Source organism: Diadema setosum, chromosome 10 (assembly GCF_964275005.1).
Source record: "Diadema setosum chromosome 10, eeDiaSeto1, whole genome shotgun sequence".
NCBI classification, from domain to species: Eukaryota; Metazoa; Echinodermata; class Echinoidea; order Diadematoida; family Diadematidae; genus Diadema; species Diadema setosum.
In genome coordinates, this window is record NC_092694.1 from 39000265 (window position 1) to 39021164 (window position 20900).

General features: G+C 38.8%; 1 protein-coding gene across 1 annotated transcript; it reads right to left on the reverse strand.

Moving 5' to 3' along the window:
* Positions 1–9328: 9328 nt before the first annotated feature.
* LOC140234002 (pancreatic triacylglycerol lipase-like) lies at positions 9329–20563 on the reverse strand. Its single transcript, XM_072314088.1, has 5 exons — positions 20524–20563; positions 19052–19344; positions 17433–17661; positions 13035–13162; positions 9329–9613 (listed from the first exon to the last, which is right to left on the reverse strand). Exons 1-5 carry the CDS (start codon positions 20561–20563, stop codon positions 9329–9331), a joined length of 975 nt encoding a protein of 324 aa, XP_072170189.1.
* Positions 20564–20900: the final 337 nt, after the last annotated feature.

Below are 20900 nucleotides of genomic sequence, written 5' to 3' on the forward strand. Positions count from 1 at the left end.
GAATATGGTTATTGTCGCAAAAGCTGCCGAAAATTGCTCATCTAATATTGGTGAACCCATGAAGTAAAATGGGCCTGAGTTTCCGATCCTAGTAGAATCTTCATCAGAGGCAATGACAAACATGTGGGAAAACAATCACATATATGGACTATAAAATAATTATGGTTATCGTGAACATGTCCTAATTATCAATCACCTTTCATACCACTTTCAATGATCGTCATCAATACTATTGTCAAAATCATCATACGTTGATGATCGTATCATGTCAAATTCGTGTCATATTTTGCTGAAATGAACGATTACTCTCATCTTCCAATCAAAGTGAAAAATAGATTTAAAGGTAAGATAACGGTAATGAGAGTGTGTGAATGAACATAATGATGGATGTACAGGTCACACATGATGTATTGTAGGGGTTGGGATGGGTGCGTGAAATACGAGCGCATCATGAGATGCGGGTACAACTATTAATAAGACTTTGAATTAAATATGATGCAATGAATATTATTAGCAAGATATATCTTCTTTTCTTGACATTCATAAAATTGGACATAGGTTTGTTTTGTTTAATTTTTTTGCTTCTTCATAGTTTTCTTTATGTTAAAATCTTTAATAAGATTTTTTTCCCTGATATTTCAAAAGACCGTCAATAAATTTGTGAATCACTGTTAGAAAATTATTTTGACAGCAAAACAAAATTATGGAAGGGACAGTACAGCTTATTTCGCAGCTTGCGTCCTTGTAAAATACAATGTTCTTTGAACTTCTCGTAAGCATTCTAACGAGTGTAGGGCTTACATTCATGCGTTTGCGTGTTTCAGCGGCCTGTGTTGCTGAAGTGGAAGACAGGAAAGTAGCAGGTGTTAATCACCGAGGACTGATTAAATCCCGCGGTACCACCACGGCTACGGTACCGGGACCTTTTAAGAGATTAGAGTAGGTAATTAATGGGGCTTAGCGGGACAAGGTTGTACCAGCAATTAACGATGCGCACGAGCCATAATTACTATCTCTAATTCACTCATGTATACTCAGTCTGATTCAATCAAACTACTATGGAAAATTCCACAGTTGTTAATCAAGTTGGCGAGAAATGAATGTGGTCATTTCGCTCTTTTTCAATTTCAATCATTTTTATTTAAAAAAGAATACAGTGTACAAACGCAAATACAATAACATGGACATTTCGGAAGGGTAAGATTTTATCAAGAAATATCAAGTTTTACAAAAAAAAAGAATAGATAATTTAGATACAAAATGCAGTTAGTTGAAGATTGTTGCAATTTCTCTTCTGTGACAAGTTCCAGGTTGCAGCGACCGTCACGATAAAGATTATGAAATAATGTTTCATGACATGACAGCTCGTTACTTGTGACAAAACGTCTAGAAACCGCTCTCTATGGTTAACACGCACACAAAAAAGGGGAGTGCAACGCAGGGGAAGAGGAAAGGAGGAATCACGAATGGGCTCATTTTACTTTACCTTAAAGAAACATGATATGCTTACATAGAAGATTCAAGCTTAGTAACCTTTAGTGATTTGCTGACTAGCTTTCATCAGGGAGATGGGAAGACACCTCCCTGCTTTCATACACTCCTGTGGACTTCGTCAATCAGAGTGTTTCTACCGTTTCTCTAGCACTGCCTGCTTGCCTGAAGAAGTCCACCAGGAGTGGATGAAAGCTAGCCAGCAAATTACCAAAGCTTGGTAGAAGCCTGTCCGTGTTTCATCAGTTAAGTCAGCGCTGACAAGTTGCCAGTCTCTGACAATTTCATCAGAATCCTTGGTTATGATTGGCTGAGATGCTCTGGTCACTGACTGTTACCAAGGTGATTGTCAGTGACTATATTTGTCAGCGCTGACAACTTTCATGAAACGGTACCCTGAATCTCCTCTTGTGGATCTCCCCAACTGATAAAAGTGTTCTGCGTCATCATTATGCTTAAGGTGAAATTAACATATTAATGTATGGGCTTGTGTTGTAGTTGTCAATACGACAATATATTTCAATATATCTTATGAATGTGCTCGTTCATCTGAAGAATTATATTTCTTCATTATAATCAACTTTATTTTCTCTTGAAACGTAATGCGTGATGGAACCCACTCCACCCAAAAAGATAATAAAACAGACATGCAATCAGTCTATGTAACAATGTGTGTGTTCATTCACGTTAAGAATTTGAGCATAATTAAAAGAAATACAATTGCATAAATAGAGTCACAAAGAAAGCTTGACATGAGGTTCGATTAATGATGTGTGCTGATTAATTGACAGTCCAAGGGGCATTTGCTGTAGAGAAAATATAATTCACTAATATCAGTAAATCATAACCATCAGTATAACACAAATGGACGATCCGAACATTTGGATGCCGACAGGTCAGATGTAATGGTACCGTGTGGATATCTCAACGTTACCATCGCCTTCAAGGAATGATGTCTCGTCTTCTCATAGTTTTGAATTAGTGAACAACATAAGAAAAAATTTAAATAAAGATATATGAGACACGTATGGGCCATAACCATAAGCCTGCATCTAATGTACAAGTAACGTGAATGATATGATTTTATCTCAATTCAGTGAAAACATTCGACACACTAAATTTTCACACCTTACTTAAATTTTGATCCCAGTTTTGATGAAAGCTCAAACATTTGTTGTTGCTCTTTTAACATGGTTTGTTGAAGTTAGCTTGAATGCGTAGAATAATAGTATTTTTATCTTTGCGTCAATCAGAAAAGCAAGCCCTTTTGTAAATGTTCTTTTTCGTGCCCTTTTGATTTTGCTGGTCCCAACAAAGAAATGGAACTCTTAATTAGCGTCTGCAGAGATTATGAAAATGGAAAGCACTGTTTCAGTCTAATAAAATGGTGCTTTCCACGACTGTCAATTGTCATCCCCCTTGTGCTTGTCCTATGCAGCACTAAGTGATCATATCCATTGGATTAGACATAATGAAAATATATTCTGACATCAAATTAGAACACTACACTGTAAAAACATCGGTGTTAGATTTAACACCACGGGTGTTAAATCTAACACCGATCAAACTTCAATAAAGGACCACATCCACAGGTGTTAAAAATGCACTCTGATGGTGTTGAAAAGTGTTCACCTGACACTTCGTGGCGTTAATTTGACACTGTACCTGGTGTTATTTTGACACTGTACTGGTGTTAATTCAAAAAGGACACCACATGGTGTTGATTTGATATTTGTTGGTGTTGATATCAATGGTTTAACACCCGTCCAGCTTCAATAAGAGACCACACCAGCTGGTGTTACTTTGGTGTAAATTTATTTTCACATTTTTTCAAATATCTAGTATTTTAATGTAAAATTCTTGATCGTCTTGTTTAAATCAAAAATCAACAAGAAGTGCAGTTACTAAGAAACTCTTCAAAAAACAGTTTAAAATTTGGAAATGACACCCGGAGGTGTTAATTTAACACCATAAATGAGCACCGAAAATTTAACACCAGCTCAGTGTTCACTATTTAACACCGGACTTTTTGCAGTGTAAAATGTCTTCGTCGGGTTTGTAGAGATTGCTGTGAGTTGGTTATGTATGATAAGCAGCTGATTCATAAAACCAGAACAAATTAAAACTATTGCCCTATTGATCATAAAACATGTTTCCCTAAATGCATCAATTTTGTTGTACTTCGGTCTACACAACTGTATTTTAATAGGTTAATGTGTTGAATGTAACAGGTGTTAATCACACTGCTGCCATTAATTCCTATTTCATTACCCAAATGAACCTTCTCTAAAGATTGCGGTCGGTCTGTTTGTCAAGCTCTTATTAACACTTGCCCATATATGCCCTTTGTGAGTAAACACATTCAACCAAAATACCAAGATCGACTGGAACACGGTTATACAAGTTTTCCAGGTCCCCATAGGTCTCACTGATTGGCTGCCCCTTCCAACCCGCACGTATAATGGTATTATCAAAGTTATAAAGTTACTACATATCTCATATCAGAGTATGACCATAGAAACATACTAATTACTCTTTTTTTTTTGGCAATGAAACAGGAGACGTGCAGTCCCGATTACAACATTTTAACAAATTGTTTAAAGGAAACCAAAACCCAAGGGAAATGTGGATTGATTGAAAGCAGCAACATTAGAAGAACACATCAGTGAAAGTTTGAGGAAAATTGGACAATCGATGCAAAAGTTATGAACTTTTAAAGTTTTGGTGTTGGAACCGCTGGATGAGGAGACTACAAGGGGTCATGGCGTCATGTGTGCACAACAATATAAAGAAAATATAAAGGGAATTCTACAAAAATTCATTTTTTCGTGAAAATTACACATTCCATCAACTTGATACTGACATAATAAGAGTAGCAAGTATTCCCCCTGCTTCTGAAAGTGGTTAGTCAAGTGCTCTTTCATTATGCTAGAAAAATGAATTTTTGTGGAATTCCCTTTATATTTGCTTTATGTAGTTATCTACTCTTGAAATCATATCCTCTAGTAGTTCAGCGGTTCCAACACCAAAACTTTAAAAATTCACAGCTTTTGCATCGATTGTCCGATTTTCCTCAACCTTTCACTGATGTGTTCTACTAATGTTGGTGATTTCACTCAATCTACATTTCTCTTGGGTTTGGATTCCTTTAAGTTCAGATCCCTTCACAATCCAGACCCGAATGGACCGGGTTGAGAACAACGACTGTACTTGTACTTGTCTGCTTTGACCAGGGTTGGTCATCTTTGAGTCCTATCGGCAAGAAGCCGGGGGATGGGGATGAAAACTGTGAGAAAAAGATGAGGGAATGAAGAATTCGAATATCGGGGGAATACTTTGGGTGTTTGCGTAAAGACGATGACTGTGTTGGTAGAGGGCAGCAGACGTCTAATTTACATGGTCAGGATTTAGCTGATGTAGGGATTTATTCATGTTTGGATTGACATGGATTTCTTGCCGTAATATCAATAAGTTACCAACATTTTTATAGCTCTGTTACTTTAATTGCTGTCATAGATAATTTCCTCTCCTTTTTCCTTCCTTCTTTTCACCTTCTCTCTCTCTCTCGCATCTTGTCAAATCCTTTTCTCATCATGTCACTCTCTACAAAGAATTGTCTCTGTTTACAGAAACTACAAAGTTAATGTTTTGTTGCCTTTTGTGCTTAAGGAAAACTATCAGCTATGGAATGGTACCTACGTTAGTGATGCAATGTCAAGTCTAAGACGAAGAAATAATAATCATGTAATAATATAGCCTAAAGTAATTAGGATGAAGTAACGAGTTACATAATTGGTTTTAACAAATTTTTATTGAACAGTATAATTCAGTCACAAATTAGATAAAATGTAGTGAGAGAGTGCGGGGGGGGGGGGGGGGCACGCAGCCAATCAGTTGGTCTGTCTCCCTTTAAAGATAAATATAAAGTTTTGGTACCTCAAAAGTTTCCCTGAGTTTCCTTGTCTTAGTTTGTGTTTCAGGTTAAAGTACCTTTCATATAACTAACACTGTGAGATTTACTCGCCCCAAAGTGCTCTCATGTCTTAGTAATCATGCAATAATGGTTTTGTACAATACGTGTACAAAGTGTATATTGACTGTCGCGGTACCGCGTCGAGTCAAACTAACGGCTCGTTCGAATTTTTCAGAGCCCGCTCTGCTCTGGTACGAAACCATTTCGTAGGGATTCATGTTCAAAACATGAATCCCTACCTCAACCAATACTGTACAGTCCCTTTAATGCATACCATCCACCCCACATGCAAAACTAGAGGTTGAAGTGGGTTGTTTTTTCTTTCCCCTTCATTTCCAATTAGAACTAGATTCTTTGATTTTTCCTATGTATCATGTTACCCGAGGCTCTCATCCGAGTCAAGCACACTGCTTATTGATGGTGATCTCCTCCACTTCTACCTCGAGATATCATTTCATTTTATGTACCTGTATGCCTAGATTACGTTACGAGTGAAATTAAAAGTATCTGATTTTTCCCATTTTCATTGTGTATCTATGTGTACGTCTGTATATTTGCAAAAGTGGACAAATGAAAAACTGAACTGAAAACTTGTGTGGCAAAAAAGAAAAAAGAAAGAAAGAAAGAAGGTGGACAGAATGAATGATATAACGCCATCCGTATCAGGTTGCTGTTTATCGAAGGTCTTCACAAAGCCTTCGCAACGGATCCGTGGAAGCAAGTGGCGAATGGCGGGAACATACGTTCCATCAATCGTATCCCTTCAGCGACCCCAGCTCCCCTTGATACACACACACAGACACACACACAGACATACACACACACACACACACACGCACGCACACACACACACACACACACACACACACACACACACACACACACACACAAACAAGCACGCACACACACACATGTATATAATAAAGTAGTGAAAACTTTGGGCAAAGAAAATGGGTTTCCATTGGGATTCGAAACCCATTTTCTTTGCTCAAAGTTTTCACTATTTATCATTTATTTCTGGTCAGTTTTCCCTTTCTTTGTTTGTATATTAAATATAATCTATGGTAATGCCTTTATTGTTATTGCTAAGGAGTTCTATATCCCGTTTTTGTCCCATTCACCAGACAGAGCACTACGTCGGTTTAGTAAGATTATAAGTGTTTGAATGGACCCTGTACTTTAGTGCCTCTTTCCGCAGTACACACTTTTCCAGAGTGTATGCTTTCTTTTGAACATTTAGATAGACTTATAAGAGAGTTTATTTGAATTGAGTTACACATCATTTTAAAGCTATTGATTCTGTTCTTTGTTCTTTGTCTGGCGACGTTGTGATAGTTTTGTGATGCAGGGTCACAATTAGTCTATACTTGCAGTTGAATTGTTGCTACAAGCTAAAAATATATGAATCTAATACTGTAAAGGATGAAAAAAATGCCACGTTGTTTATAAACATTTACGTAATGCTTCCACTTACTTATCATGCTGTCATTAAAGCTACTTAATGCATTAAATTCGTTGTATAGTATCACGGGCATTTCCTATAATGAGTTAACGCGAAGAGGGAAATATCTCAGTGATTTGACAAAATTAAGGATATCCCCAAATTTCTTCATCGGTGGCTTCGCTCCCCAACAAGGATCTTCTGAGACATCACATGATCCACTCACTAATGTTACCCCTCTAACAAGCACAGTTTGTTCATCAATGTGTGTGTGTATATATATATAATGATACACACACACACACACACACACACACATATATATATATATATATATATATATATATATATATATATATATATATAGATATATATATATATATATAAAATCTTATATAAATAATATAATATAACACAAAGTGTATTTATGTGAATGTGTGTAATGCGTGTGCATTATGTATATGTGTTTCGACGTCTTTTTGCAAAAAATTGGCCATTCGGCCTCTGTAAAATGTCATTGTCGACCGCAATTCATGTCACTCATACCAAAGTCACTTTATAACTAATCTCTCTCTCTCTTGCAGAAATAGTTCCCATGGAAATACAATATTTCGTCCGAGCCCGATATCACCATGACTATGAGAGCAGATGTGTTGACTTTATACCCCTCCCCTCCATCCCCCCCCCCCCACACACACATACATACAAATGATTTGATTTATTTACTTATTTTGAAATATCTTACGGTGAAATGTGCGAAGCTGCTTGGTTGATAAGAGGTTCATTGAGCAAGGGTTTAGTTACAACAGTATGCTTATCTGGCTGAATGTTACTAACCCCTCGTGCTATTAAAGACGTTGGCGGGAATGAACACTAGATTATGCCCTCTAGTCTCGTAGGTTGGTCTGGAGAAATATTTTAAAAAAGTCAAATCTCTGCCGATGTCGGTCTCCTCATTAAGTGGTGTTATCGGAAACGGAGGATAGGCCACCAGTTTTCTGGTATATTTTGGTATATGTGATAAAAAGTGACCGTAATAGTTAAACCCGATTGTTACGTCATCAGTATTTTAAGTCTGTCAGTACCACAGGCACCCTGGTCGAATACAACGTCAATGGCTTGGCAGAAGTGACGAAGGTGAGGAGTTTAAAGCTATTCACCTGTTTCGTGTTCACACCCTTGGATGAGATAGTGCTCTCCCTTGATCAGTGTGTATAGATTCGGATGCCTGGCAGAGTTCAGTGGCGGATCCGGGGGGGGGGGGGGTTGTTAAAACAAAAGAAATAAAGAGAAAAAATGAAAAGGGGTGCGTGTGCACCCCTTTAATCTCTTTTGTCAGCCGATTGTAGTGGCACCAGAAAATTGCGCTGAGCCTTTTGTTTTGTTTGTTTGTTTGTTTGTTTTTTGCTTGTCAGACGATGAAACCCGGAAGTGGCAACAGAAATACTTTTTGCCCCCCCCCCCCACCGTTACGGAATTCCTGGATCCGCCCCTGGAGTTTGAGTAATGATAATGGCAGGGCTTTCTCTATAACGAGCAGTGCTTAAAATGATGAGGTTACTCTTTGCAGATTAGACCAACCTTATTATCAGAAGTATGAGTAATATATTTCATCTGATATCAAACGTGACATTGTGTACCCTGTAGCAAATCTTTACTAAATCATATGAACACTACGCCCCTGGTGTACTGTCGTTATTTGACATCAAACGTCAAAATTGCTCTTAAACTTGGGAACTGTATACACATAACACGCTCACGAATGTTTAGGATGTTGTAACTTACGTTTTATTTCTCCAAATTTTATCTATTATTTACTACCCCATGAAATGAGTAATCGCGCAAATGCATCAAGTATTGTGATCGTCTGCGGATGTCATTTTGGTTAATGTTAACTTTTGATAAATTCAAACTACCGATTAAGTTATGACAAGAGAAAGGAAAAAATGACAGATGTCGCTAGCTTACTGCATGTACCATTCAATCAGACGACGTTTAGAGCGAAATTACTTTGATTTCGATACAGTGCAATACTTATTGAAACAATAATTGTGCCAGGAACTAGAGAATACCTGGTAAATTATCTTCATCAAACAATGGAATTGATGGTTTTGAACGAGAGTGATAAATCATATAAGCTCATTTGCTGCGTTCAGCAAAATTTGACATTTATCGGCAAAGCGGATTTTTGTTTGTTTTCTACCATATTTGAATGACAGGCAATTAAGTGTAAATCTGATTATGTTACTCTGTTCTCTTCGATCGTCTTATGTGTATATTCTACATTCTGTAAAGTAAACTAATACTCCTGTATTATGTGGATGAAGATAGTAACCTGAAGTTAGTGAAGATTGTACATTGTATTATCGTGGAATGTGTCGTTAATGCCTTGCAATCTATTCAGAAGAGTCTAACAGTAGTCCCTACTTGCAGTAAGGGCTTTTGCTGTTAGTCTGCACGTAATATGCCCCAGAGCCCTTGCTCTTGAGAGCACCGTATCCCATCTCGGGACACGTGCCACAGCTGTTGCAGTTTGGGTACGAGTCCCAATCTGAACACTTCTTGGAGGGGGAGAAGTTGCAGCTACTGCTGATGCTTTCAGTGAAGTACAGCACAGCCCGGAAGTGATCGCACGCGTCAGTGACTGGTGTTCCCGAACATCCGGGCATATTCTCCCCGCCGTTGGGGTAGAAATCTTGGTGTCCAAGCTGAAAATAGAGAGAGAGAAAAAAACAAACTATTGAAATTCCTTACGATCATATTTTTTTTTTCGCGACGGACTGCGATGTAATTGAAACAATGTCGTTTTCCGAAATACGAAGGGAAATGGTTTGGAAAGAAAGGGGAATAATCATGGCAGACTATACTCATCATTTTGCGTATCAAAAGTACGTTTATTGTATATTGCTAGATAGCATCAGACCGCCTTTACCGTCGTTGTGCAGCAGAGTGTCTTGACCGCCGCCCAAAGCACACACAAGTGGTTATCATCAACTGCTGGAACGTAATTGGACGAGGTGAAATACCGCGGTATTTCGTAATGTGAATGGTAATACACCGTAAAATACATTGCGTACTACCGCGGTACACTGAACTCCCCTTCTACAACGTACATGGTTATAACGAAATTTCTTAATAACGAAGTACAGATTCAGGTTGTAAAATTACCGTCATTAAAGTCTATGGTACCAAATTTATGACGAACGCAGTCATAATGAAATCTTCGTTATAACAAAGTCTTTTCCGTGATCCGTATTCATTAGTGTTCAGACCGTGTTTTAATGTGATGGTCCGTGTGGTTGCCGTGTGGCTGCCGTGTAGGTCCGTGAAGTTGCCTTGATGATCCTTGATGTGACAAAAACCGTCAAATGATACTCACGGCCCCTACACGATCGTTCCAGGCACCCACACGGACCTTCATGGTAACTACACGGCAGCCACACGGACCATCCGGTATCACTCTGCCAACACGGTAGTCCACTGATGGCGCCGTATGTTTTCTACCTATAAAAAAAAAAAAAAAAACAAAAACAAACAAAAAAAAAAAAAAAAAACCTGCCGTGTTGCCCTCCCGGACGTCCACGGATCTACACGGACCCTCCACGGATGGTCAAGCGTCTACACGGATCTCTCCCCGGATCATCCCGGGTCAGATCCGCGGTAATCCGGCGACAATATGTGACTGGGGCTTTATGACAAAGGGCGGATCGCTTAAGAAAATACATATTGCATCAGGCATTTACAGATCGTCTCTGCGTTCGCTTCCTGTGTCACGCACGTTTCTGAGGGTTCTTGCGTTATTATAATACGTTAATCCGAAATGAAGTAAGATTCGTTGTCCCGAAGTTTCGTTATTGAGAAACAAACACATTCTGATATACCTAGGTGTTCGTTAATTCAAAAATAAAATATGGTTTACTATAAAGAACACTGTGGCGTTATTTCGAAGGTTTCTTTATTTGTAAGGTTCGTTAATCTGGCACTGAAACACGGAATAACGCGCCTTACTTTATTTTCGGGTCAACGAACCTTAGGAAGAATGTACCTTATTTCAGTTCCGGAATTACGAACTTTCGGAATAACGAATCTTCGGAAGAACGAGACTTTAGAATAACGAACCCATAACAAATCCTGCCAAAGGTGAAGGTTAGAAATAAGGAGTCTTTGGAAATACAAAGTTTAGTAATAACGTACATTTCGAATAACGATCTGTAACCGAATCCTAATATTGCAAATTATATTTGCCAAACAACTGTATGCTCTCTCTTAATGCAACATTTAAACGCAGTAATGAAATAGGATCCCATTCAAGATAGATTACTAGATTATGATGAATACATGCATTGATAAATAACATACAATATACAATGTACGCATAGTTTGCGTGTGTTCATACTGTATTTGTTCGGTTATGATGAAATTTCGTTATAACGAAAGAAAACTGCCTTTCGCGAGCATTCTGCTACAACTGGAGTGCACTGTACATAGGGAGGTAATTCAAACTTCGCACGAAATACTATGCAAAATTTGAATGTGAATCCTGCCAAAGAATAACACTGATCGTACAGCGATGTATTTTCCCCATGACCTGACACATTTCGTGTCTTTCCCGCCGGAGATATACTCAAATACTTACCAAAGTACCACGGTGTTTAGTGAATGAGAAAGGTTGAAACTCTTATTACCATAATTGTCTACTACCGTGGTATTTCGCCAGTTAGAACGGTACCAACAATTTCAGTGGTATGATACTTATCAAAATGTGGATGCGCCTTGTCATGAAAGGGACAGAATTTATGGTCATACAGTTTGTCACACTGCATTGCACTCTTTGATCAGAGATCTGCAAACAAAATGTCTGCAGGAGCATTATTGGGTGCACGTCATTAGTCAAACACCCACGAGTCATACAGCACACGAGCTCGACACTATAGGCATATAAGGCCCACGGGTCCGACACTCATGACGTCACGGGACTATAATGTTTACGCAGTGTCGGTCTCCAGGGCCTTTCTTTGCCTAGTGTCGAGTTCACGGGCTGTATGACTCGCGGTTGTCGGGCTCGTATATGTTGACCCCGACCAGGGGGGGGGGGTATGATGATTCTAATTGTGTTTTTGAAACTAGAAATGCAATCAATTAGACAGCGTTACAATTGCTGTCTACATTTTCTTTTCTTCTTCCTAAAAAACAAGGGAGTTTAGAATTTGAATCAAGATATCTGTATGAAATCATGTGATCATATTAAGATTGCCCACATCTACCGTGCTTTGGTGATGCCAGTGGCAGCAAAACACAGGGTAACATTCATTATAATTGATCAATTTAACTTTAGATAGTCCTATGGTAGTGGATGGATCACCATACTCGAGATTTGCATTAACATGAACAACAATAACTTGAAATATTTCCAGCAGTATGATAGAATCCTATAAGCGTCTCGGTAGAGAACATTGAACACTAGACACAGCTTTTGCATTTTAACAATTGAAATTCAACGATCAGGTGCGAAATGTGGGAGGAGATTTTTCAATGAAAAATAACAAAAGATATGTTTTTAGCTATACATATGCTAAATCTAGATTTGAATGTTCAAAAACTGGGGGCGTAGGCATATTCTAATATATATATATATATATATATATATATATATATATATATATATATAATGGTTTATTGAAAAAAAATGCCGTCTTATCATGACAACGCAATGCCCGACAGTGACAAAAATTCCTCTCGCACATCACGTTCTTATTATTGCGGATAACTATGTATGACAACTTTAAAATCAGTCACTCGAAAATTGGAAATAGAATAACCGAAGGTGTAAGGCAAATTTATGTTCTACATTTTGCAGGCAGAATGTATGATCACAACCAGAGGCGGATCCAGGAATTCCGTAAAACGGAGGCGCCATTACAAAATTAAAGTGGGCGCACGCCCCCTTCCCCATTTTTTCTTTTTATTTCTTTTGTTTAAAAAAAAAAATGAAATCAAGGCTAGGGAGCGCCAGTGCCGTATACGGCACTGGGGAGCGCGCGCCCAGGGCGCCCCCTCTGGATCCGTCCCTGACAATGGAGACAACCCCTTATTGCCGTCGTGTGTAATCTGACAAGTCATGTGATTTACCTGATCAAGAAGTCCCGCCCCAGTTAACTCTCCATCACTGTGGATGACGTCAACAAAGGTAGCGTCTGACTTACTTAGCTTGCAGTAATTTTCACATCCGGTGAACTCTGGTCCAGCAGGATCGAGACCTATTAAGAGTTGACACAGTCGGTGACAGTCATTGCAGCATTCTTTTTCTTTTCTCAAATCAAATTCAGATCATTAAAATTATCACAAAGTAGGCCTGACAGATGAAAAGCTATGTCAATTATGAATAATGCACAGGTTAGAGGGCGTTAGTGGAGATGCCACGCATTCGACGGTATTTACAATGGTGAAACATGATAAGAATACCCGTGAGTGAGCTGCATCTCCACTAACGTCACAACCTTAAACCTGTGCATTATTTGATTTATAAAATTGTTCTATGAACTATTTTTCATTCACCTTTTTGGGTAAATACTAGTCAGCCACAATATAATATATATATATAGGACGTGTTTAGTGAAAAGGCCGAGATGTCCGAAGAAAAATTAATGTTCCAAACGCACTGGTACTGAACACGAACTTGATTACGGTAATAGGTGATGATTGAGCGCGCGCTTGTAACTGACGCAACTGTGCGCATTGCTACAAAATACAGTTGTGACGTCATTGAGCGTGATTCCGGTAAGGCACGCGCGTATTTCTTTGCGGTCATCATTCATCATACAATTGTATTACTGTGTAAATTAGTTTCAAACTGTGTGTGTGTGTGTGTGTGTGTGTAATAGTGTAAAAGTGTTTAAAAAAATCTGCATCAAAGTGTAAATATGTTTCATGTTAATAATTATGTTGAAATTGCGTTCTCCAATACCCTAATGGGGTGACATGAGAATAAAATTACTGTCATTACTGTCATTACTGTCGTTACTGTCATTAGTACGGTTTCAGTGACGTAACAAAGAGCGTAGAAGCGCACGCAGAGTGATGAGCTGAGCTAGCTGAGCTAAGCAGCTGCTAATGTAGTAGATCGAGCTAGAGTGTGGTACGTACGGATACACGACAGCTCCCCACCGCGGCCGCCCTGGGCGGCCTCGCTCGGCTCGCATGCCGACTGTACGCTTTACAATCTGTACATGCTATGCAAAGTTCAGCGGTTCGAGCCGCATATACATGGTCATGGTAGCACAACACTGATCGACGGAATCGGGAAGCTTGGAAGTGGAACTGAGCTGTTTACATTTTCAATCCATAGATCTGTTTTGTGACATGCAGTTCATTATCTGTTCATTAAGATGGTCAAATCGAGTGCTAAGGTACGTAGGGCCTATAGGCCCTAGTCGGGGACTACTAGTCTACTAGACTAGGTGTTAAAACAACAACAACAACAAACATATTGTATGACATACATTTCATATTTGGGTCTAACAACTAAAACAATCTGAATATCTAAATTAGATCTAAACTTGTTATTACTAATACAAAATATTGGTGTGTTTTTTAATTTTTGGTTACAAAATACAAGGTCACGAAAATATTACCAAATATGTATTTATCACTTTCGCCATTCAGATATTAATTTTGGATTACCAAATCTGGTCTAAGAAAAGGAGAATCAAAGAATTGTTGGTTTTTTTTCGGGGGGGGGGGTGGGTACCGTACTCAAGGTACATATCCATAGATCACAACACGCGCTTTACCAACCACTGGAACAACCAACACATGCAATCTACAATCACGTCATTTAATAGTATTAAGATTTGTTTTTCCTTTGGAGGGCCGTCAGACTAATGCAAAACTCCCATTTTCTCATAAATTTCCTTCATTATAACTTTCTGCACATGGTTACAGCAAGTGGGTAAAACAAACAAACAAACAAACAAGCATGTCAATGCGGAGTTTTCCACGCTTGCGTCCACACGATATCATTATGGCTGTGTAAGGGAAATAATAACAAAAACGCACATGGACCTTCCTTTCTGAATATTTTTCCACCATATCACTGCAATTGTGACACCTTTTTTTTTTTTTTGTTTTTTGTTTTTGAAAAAAGAAAGAAAAGAAAATGGGGTTTTGAGTGAACCGAATGAGATTCATGCATCCTAGCAGGGTATATCCCTGCATTGGTTCCTGACCAGATTTGGGGGTCTTACGATGATTTCTGTCGCAAGGAGGCTCTGCTAGCACAAAAGCGAGCACATGAACCCCCCATTTTTACAATTGTTCTGCATTAAGTGACCCTTCTTCTACAATTTGATAAAGATTCGTAAAAATGACATGGGTTTTGAATGTACAGCATGACATTCATGAACCCAACCTAATCAGGGCATCCACGTTAGGTTTATAACCAGATTTGGGGGTCCTAGGATAATTTCATAATCATATGGGGGAGCTACCAGCACACACACACAAAAAAAAAAACAACTAGCACATGAACCCCCACTTTTTATTGTTTTTCTGGAATAGGTAAGCCTTCTTCTACAATTTGGTCAAGTTTCGTGAAAATGACATGGGTTCTGAATGTAAAGTGTGAGATTTAATAACGCACCCTGCCAGGGCATCCTTGCATAGGTTCCTGACCAGATTTGGGGGACTTTTAATACGATGTTATATGTCGCATGGGGGCGCTGCTAGCACAAAAACTAGCACATGAACCCCCACTTTTGATTGTTTTTCTGGAATTAGTAAGCCTTCTTCTACAATTTGGTCAAATTTCGTGAAATTGACATGGGTTTCGAATGTACAGCATAAGTTTTGTGAACCCACCCTGTCAGGGCATCCCTGCATAGGTTCCTGACCAGATTTTGGGGACTTACGATGATATATGTCGCATGGGGGCGCTGCTAGCACAAAACGAGCACATGAACCCCACTTTGTATTGTTTTTCTGGATTTAGTAAGCCTCTTTCTACAATTTGGTCAAATTTTGTGAAATTTACGTGGGTTTTGAATGTACAGCATAAGTTTTATGAACCACTCTGTCAGGGCATCCCTGCATAGGTTCCTGACCAGATTTTGGGGACTTACGATGATATATGTCGCATGGGGGCGCTGCTAGCACAAAAACGAGCACATGAACCCTCACTTTCTATTACTTTTCTGGAATTAGTAAGCCTTCTTCTACAATTTGGTCAAGTTTCGTGAAATTGACATGGGTTTCGAATGTACAGCATAAGTTTTGTGGACCCACCCTGTCAGGGCATCCCTGCATAGGTTCCTGACCAGATTTCGGGGACTTACGATGATATATGTCGCATGGGGGCGCTGCTAGCACAAAACGAGTACATGAACCCTCACTTTCTATTATTTTTCTGGAATTAGTAAGCCTTCTTCTACAATTTGGTCAAGTTTCGTGAAAATGACACGGGTTTTGAATGTACAGCATAACTTTTATGAACCTTGTCCATTTGCTCACCCCTAACAGAAAACGTCGATGAGAAGGATTTGAGAGATTTCTGCCGCGTGAGGGCGCTGCTTGCTCAAGAATGAGAGTGTAAACCCTAACTTTAAAACCTTTTCCTCGTTTTGGGTACCTTTTTTTTTTTTTTTTTTTTTTTTTTTTTTGCAATTCTTACACATTTTGAGAAAATAACGTGGATTTTGAAAGAATGTGGGGATTTAAGTTTGTCATTCCAGCTTTTGTTGCCAGTCATGGTCTTGATCCTGTAACGCTATCATTTTCGTACAGGACGGCAGATTAGTCATATTCTTCAAAGTCCCGTAGAAGAAAAACAAGCACATGAACCAATGGGTTTATTTACATATTTGGGCTTCGGATGGGTCAAAGTTACGGTATGGAAAGTTTGAAGAAAATGACATGGACTTCTCTTTAACTGAGGAACGTCCTTAAGCATAATAATATTAATAAGGTACTGAACTTGGGCAAATAGGTGCATGACTTTTACGTGGATGTCTCTTTTCCAAGTAACGCAATTATTTTGAACAAAATAGTTTCATTAGTGTATTTATATTAATTGTTGTAATACATTGCAAGTTTTGTTTTCTTTGAATCTGTATCTGAATCTGTGTCTGTAAAATAAAAATGAGTACAGTAATTGGAAATGAAATTTCATTTGAATTTTGAATTTAAATACAGTAAAAGACTGGCCACGTGCTTGCTTTCAGCCAATCATATGATTAGGGTCCATATAACCATTTTATGATTGGTCACATAATTGCCTCCTTTACTGTGATAGGGTATCTCTTTGATAAGTATGCATATTATTCTGTACAGTCAACCTCCCCTACGTAGACTTCCCGCAGGCCGATAATTAGTTTTGTCAATGAAGAATTCTACCCCGGACAGACTTAAGCATGTATTAATTTCATTGTGTAAGTCGAAATTTACGTAAGCTGAAAGATTTTCTCCCGTCCCTTTGCATTCGACTGGAACGGAAATGAGTTTCAATCCTTTGACTTTACATGCATTCACACTTACCTGTGATTCTTCCCACGTTGGAGCGCGCCTTCCCAGCATAGCCAGCCGTGTGTGCCCCCAGACTGTGGCCAATGATATGCATGCTGCCATACGAGGCACCAGTTACTGACTTGAGCTTTTCCATCATCTTGGCAATATCTTTGCCAACCACTCGGGTGTTGGCGCGACTCTGGGCGTAGTTGGCTCGGCTTGCCCCTTCCTCCCAGTCTACCAGGATGACGTTGAAATTCTTTAAGCGAAACAACCGACCATAATTGATAGATTATGTTAGTTCTATAGCTTCCTTACTTACGATAAAATTGTCCTGGGTAGGTAGAAAATATATCGGGAAATCTAAAGACTTTGATATTTCTCCCATATTACCGTCAGATAGGGACCCTAAAACGAAAAAAAAAAGTCATGACAAGGGAAGCAGTGATAATTAACATACAGTTATGAGACAAATCACCCGTTTTTGATAGCGTATTGTTCACCAATACACTATTATTCTTTAATAACAAATGGAAGGCCATTAATCCATTAATTTATATATATTTGAGGAACAGATCTTTATTAGTAAATTTTTCATACTTTAAATTGAAACAGGCTCTAGCCATTTTATGGATTAATAGACTCTGAGACGATCCTAACACTTTGAAGCAAAAATCGGAGAACCCTTCATTTTGCAAAATATGAAAGTCGAAACCTTTTATTCGTGATATCATTTAGTAAGAATGAGAACCGCTGATATTAATTGTTGTTAGGTAAAGAATGTACTGGCAATATTAGTTTCACATCCCTGAAGACTTCAAACGGGAAAACTGTTTAAAACTTTAATTTCAAAGGAGTGAAATATAGTAAGATCAGGCAATTTCATTTGAAAGTGATATGCAACATTTTACTCTTTTTAGAATAAATCTATGTCGCTGGAAATTAGAATTTGATACTGAATGCACATTTTGTAAAGGAGAAGAAGAAGAAGAAGAAACCTTTATCCATATCATGTTACACTGTCATTATGTCAAAGAGTTTTGGAAAAGATAAAGAATTAGTATATATTCTGTTTAAGTATAAAATAATAATTGATGATAAATTGTCTTATTTGATTATCATATGCATGAACCAAAATATCTGCTAACTAATTTTGTTCTGGTATGCATGTTGATAAAGCTTAAATATGACATTTGATATGAAAGCAATTCAATTTAACAAACAATCTATAAGGATTCATTCAGAAATTAATCTTGCTCTGAAGGTTTATCAGATTTAATAGGCAGACATCTCCTGTAATCAAAATGTATTAATGCATAACGCAACATTCGTTGTAACAATTATAGGTAAAGATGAAAGCGTTTGAATCGAATTAGTTTGTGGTTTATGATATATCAATAAATAAAGTACCTCTGTATGAGGATGAAAGATAATAGCCAATTCGTTTAATTTTTGAAGCTTTTTGTGGGTTTCTAGTTTGTTTGTTCTTTCACGGGACGAAGCTAACTATTTCTAATGTATTCATGCATTCATCTTTCTACTGACTTTTCATTTTAATAGATATTTCTAATTAAGTAGGTGTTACTGGCATGATTGGGCTGCCTAGGCAATATTTGCGAACGGAGGAAACATCCATAAAGAAGGTCTACCTTTCCAAGGAACGCATTTTTCATGTTCATGACCCAGCTTGAGGTGTAGACGTCAGTCCAGCCATGGATGATAAACTTGGTGTCTCGGTTGGCATTGAAGTTTGATCCAGAGATGGAGGAAGAGGAGGTCCGGGAAAGCGTCTGCTTGTTGTTCCAGTTACTGGTCGTGTAGAGATAGTAGCGGATCACGATGGCTGAAGGACTTTCTGGCTTGTCATGATGACAGTTTGAAGTTCCACTCCCGTAGGTGAAGGTTCCCAGATCGCCATAGGTCACAGACTCAGCAAGACCTCCTGGACAATGATAATACCAACAATTCGTTATCTACTGTTATCACACATCTCACGGTACGTACATTAGATTGTCTGATTTACAGATTCAGATTTGTTAAGTCATGTTACAGGTGTGAAATATAGCCGAGTTAATAAAAACCTAATTCGCACCATTCATTATGATATTTTGAGTTTATACCAAAGAGTTGAAGTAATCTCTTTTTCTTTGTTCTTCAGTTGTTAGATATTTTTAACACTGGATACACAAGAAGACACCTCTTTTATCTCGCACCCCGCCGGTCAATTTGAACAAAATAATGTTTAGTCAATTGCGCGAAAAAAAAAAAGTCGGCTTCCAGAACCAAAAGAGCAGAACAAGTCTCCAGATTTTTTTTTTCTTTCTTTTTGGACGGAAAAATGGAATTGCAATGAATGTACGGCATACGAATAATATAGAAAGAAATCACCTATTACACAATTTTAACAGAAGAGAATAAAATTTTGTTTGTCTTATTTGTTATAAGCCCCTGTACTATATGTCACTCTCACCGCGAGTTGGCTTTTTTTTTTCAGACAGGGAAGGGCCGGGTATAAAATCATCCGATCTGGACACGGTACGATGTTAGTACGCTCTGAGAACGTCCCCCCCCCCCCCACTACTACAGTTTTGCCTATCGATCTTTAATCATGTTAGTTGATCCTGTTTTAGCAGACAGCGGCGAAAAAAAAAAGACGTGGGTAAATAAGTGTGGGAAAGCGTAGGAACAGCGTAGCTGAAGAGGAATCAGCGTCATTAGAGCGGGAACGGAGCGTACTGAAAGCGTTGTACGAGAGTGGAGAACGTAGTGAGAGCCGAGTTAAAGAGGGAGGGTCGTGCTGTGACCAGGGAAGAGCGGAGCAGCAGCGGAACCACACCGGTGTCTACTTTACTTCCCGTCCTTGTGTGCCTATGTCAGTACGCTCAGAAAGACCTTATTACGCTGTCACTCCGTTGTCCCTGCTTGCATTACGATTTAACTGGGGGAAATATTGATCGAGAAGATCGGCAAAAAATCTTGGAAATGTGAATAAATGCCAAGCCTATTCTTCAAACGCTGCTGCTGCTCAACCGATCCCTACACGCTTTTGCCGCCCTTCGCCTGCCCTGCCAGACCATGACAGTGGTACGGGGCTCTTTGCTGGAATCGGAACTACACTCACCGTGGAAGAGAGCGCAAAGCAGAAGACCGATGGTGATCATCTTCTCTTGAGTCGTCGACGAAATCGTCCAAAAGATGCGAGTGAAAGCCTGCACACCAGGGTTATGACAGTCTTGTAACCAAGATGCCCTTCTTTATAGGATTGTTTGTTGAGCACTGTGCTACCTTGCTGACTACTCTTGAATCGACAAGGGATGGCGTGCTCTCAATTTATTAATCATTAAACAAATGACAATCACCTACTAACGGAGGGTGACCTTGAAATTTATCGATAGTAGGCCTACTCGTAGCGCTTAGTAACAGACCGGCTTTGTGGTTTTACAGTTTTCGTGGTTTTTTTTTTTTCTATTGTGTTGGAATAACAGAAGAGAAGTACGG

What these genes read in the sequence shown, in the direction of transcription:
- LOC140234002 (XM_072314088.1), bottom strand. Translation starts at nt 20,563, where the DNA reads ATGATCACCATCGGTCTTCTGCTTTGCGCTCTCTTCCACG. An exon ending in GCTTTGCGCTCTCTTCCACG is followed by an intron (nt 19,345 to 20,523) that starts GTGAGTGTAGTT and finishes ATCATTGTCCAG; the next exon opens with GAGGTCTTGCTGAGTCTGTG. An exon ending in GGGCGGGACTTCTTGATCAG is followed by an intron (nt 9,614 to 13,034) that starts GTAAATCACATG and finishes CTCTATTTTCAG; the next exon opens with CTTGGACACCAAGATTTCTA.